Genomic DNA, 2234 nt, shown 5'->3' with positions numbered 1-2234 from the left:
AGGCGGTGAGGCGATAAGTCAAGTACGAATCAACAGCGCATCAGAAACCAGTAGGAACCGATCCTGCTGAGCAAGAGCCACAGTGGCCATCGTGTACCTGAAGAACTTGGGCAAGAACTACAGTTGTTAACCTGAGGCGATGCCTGCAATTGGGACAAGCAGGAGGTCCATTCTCCCCTGTCAATTCCAGGACGAGATCATTCACAACAACCAACCAAGCAAGCAAAACAATCTAGGCAAGAACTGAAGAGACCAATGACACAGGCCAGCCGATCATCGAAGGAACACTGCATTGACTAGGGAATACTCTACATGATCGATCGTCAGAAAACCACCAGCCTAAATTACACAAAAGGAAGAGGCTTCTCCTGCTGCGACCCACCCCGAGCAGGATCAGGAAGGCAAGGAAGGAAGGAAGGAAGCTATGAACACAGCAGCCAGCAAGCAGTTTACCATGCCAGACCAAACAATTCAAAAGGGACCAGAATTCACACCATCATCAAGCACCAAGTGATGTTCATCTTGTTCAGTTGCCGTTGCACCATCACTGGTTGCCAAATTACCCATACTACAATACTAGCTAGCAGCGCCTGTAGATTCCCAATTTCCCCAAGGGAGAAGAGGAATTTACCAGCGCTTCTTTTATCTCAGCTGCGACTTCAGCAGCCCATCCCAACTGACTTCCCCAAAAGAACCCTAGAGAGGCCCGGCATTCACAGGAATGCCCTCGGGCGGCGACGGCGGCGGCTGCCTCTAGGTGGCGCTCTCCACGGCGGGGCTCCAAATCCCCCAGCGGCGCGGGTTCAGCACGCCGCCCATCACGTCCGCCCACCCGCGCTTCCTCTCCTCCTCGGCCTCCGCCGCCACCTCGCCGCCGCATTCCTCCGACTTGGCCTCCGCGGGGGCCGCCTCCGGGACATTCTCCTTGTTCTCGGAGGGGCACGCCGCGGGAGCCGGGGGAGGAGGGCACGAAGGAGGGGGCGGGGAGGAAGGCTCCGGGACGACCTCCGCCTCGGCCGGGGGCTCCGGGGACTCGGGGCGGCTCTGAATCGGCGGCGGCGGCGGAGGGGTTGGCGGGGGAGGGGTGGCGGCGGCGGCTCTGCTGCGCTTGCCCCTGTCGCGGCGCTTGGAGGAGGGAGGGGTGGCGGCGGAGGAGGAGGCGGCGGCCGACTCGGCGGCGTTGAGGTGCTCCTCGAAGGCCTCCAGGGCGGCGTGGATGCGGTCGTGCTGCGGGGAGCAGCCCCACCGCGTCCAGAAGCTGCCGTAGCACTCGAAGCACAAGCAGCCGACGGTCGGCGGGTGGCCGCGCCGGCGCCGCCCGCCGCGCGCCTGCTCTGGCGGCGGCGCGGTGGCGGCGTCCCAGCCCACCAGGAACGAGCGCGTCACGAGGTGGGCCAGCACGCGCTGGTCCTCGGGGGTCAGCCCGGCGACGAGGACGAGGATGGCGGCGGGGAGGAGGCGGAACGCCGCCGCGATGGGGTCCTCGGCGGGCGACGGGTGGATCTTGCCGCCCTTGCCGGGCTTGGGGCACAGCGTCTTCATGGCCGCCGCTGGGGCCTCGAGCGCGGTAGGGTTTAAGCCCCCTCTTGGTCTCCTCGTCGCGGGCGGTGGTAGGCTGTTAGGGTTTGGGGGTTGAGGAAGATGGGGGGAGAAGCGGAGGGGGCGGAGAAGGTGGTGGGGGTGGTGGGCTTTGGGAGGAGCGCTTATAGAGGCGAGGTGCACAGGCACAGTCCCTCTCCCTCCCTTGCTGCTCTTCGGTTCCTTTTGCTTTTCCGCTCAACTTTTCTGGCGCTTTCTTGAGATGGTCCTCCAATTTTTCGCGTTTTGCATTACGTGCAACGCATTTGTCGTAGTGTAGGTTCAATGGTTCATCCTCCCCTTAACGGTGCTTTTAGGAGCATGAGTTGTTAGCAGTAGAACTAAAATGATTTATCTTATACTATGGTTTAATTACAGTTGTAAGCCTGTAATCGTATTACTTAGTGTTTGAGGTCCATTCTAATCTTGCAGCTTTACGTCTCTCCTTCAAATTATGTACAGTGTTTGGGTTATGCTAGAAAGATGATTGTTATGTAAATATGATTAAGCAAAATATCACTTGTATCATTTTAGTGACTCATGTTAACATTTTTTTGCTCTTAGCTATAGTAAAACTGAGTCTATGACATGTAACGCCCTAAAGATGACCACCACTCATTTTTGGACGTTGTGGGTTCAAATTTCTCTTTCAAGGT

The 2234-nt window shown here is 58.3% G+C and overlaps 1 protein-coding gene across 1 annotated transcript; it reads right to left on the bottom strand.

Annotated features, from left to right (window-relative positions):
* Positions 1-273: 273 nt before the first annotated feature.
* On the bottom strand, positions 274-1697 carry LOC101775431 (atherin-like). The gene has a single exon (XM_004952495.3). It carries the CDS (start codon positions 1540-1542, stop codon positions 754-756), a length of 789 nt encoding a protein of 262 aa, XP_004952552.1. The 5' UTR covers positions 1543-1697; the 3' UTR covers positions 274-753.
* Between the last annotated feature and the right edge of the window lie 537 nt (positions 1698-2234).

The sequence above is a fragment of the Setaria italica genome, chromosome I (genome assembly GCF_000263155.2).
Source record: "Setaria italica strain Yugu1 chromosome I, Setaria_italica_v2.0, whole genome shotgun sequence".
Taxonomy (NCBI): domain Eukaryota; kingdom Viridiplantae; phylum Streptophyta; class Magnoliopsida; order Poales; family Poaceae; genus Setaria; species Setaria italica.
The sequence above is the reverse complement of the archived record's forward strand: the minus strand, read 5'-3'. Positions and strand labels throughout refer to the sequence as shown.

Bases quoted from the DNA above. Each gene is read 5' to 3' on its own strand.
- LOC101775431 (XM_004952495.3), bottom strand. From the start codon at position 1,542: ATGAAGACGCTGTGCCCCAAGCCCGGCAAGGGCGGCAAGATCCACCCG.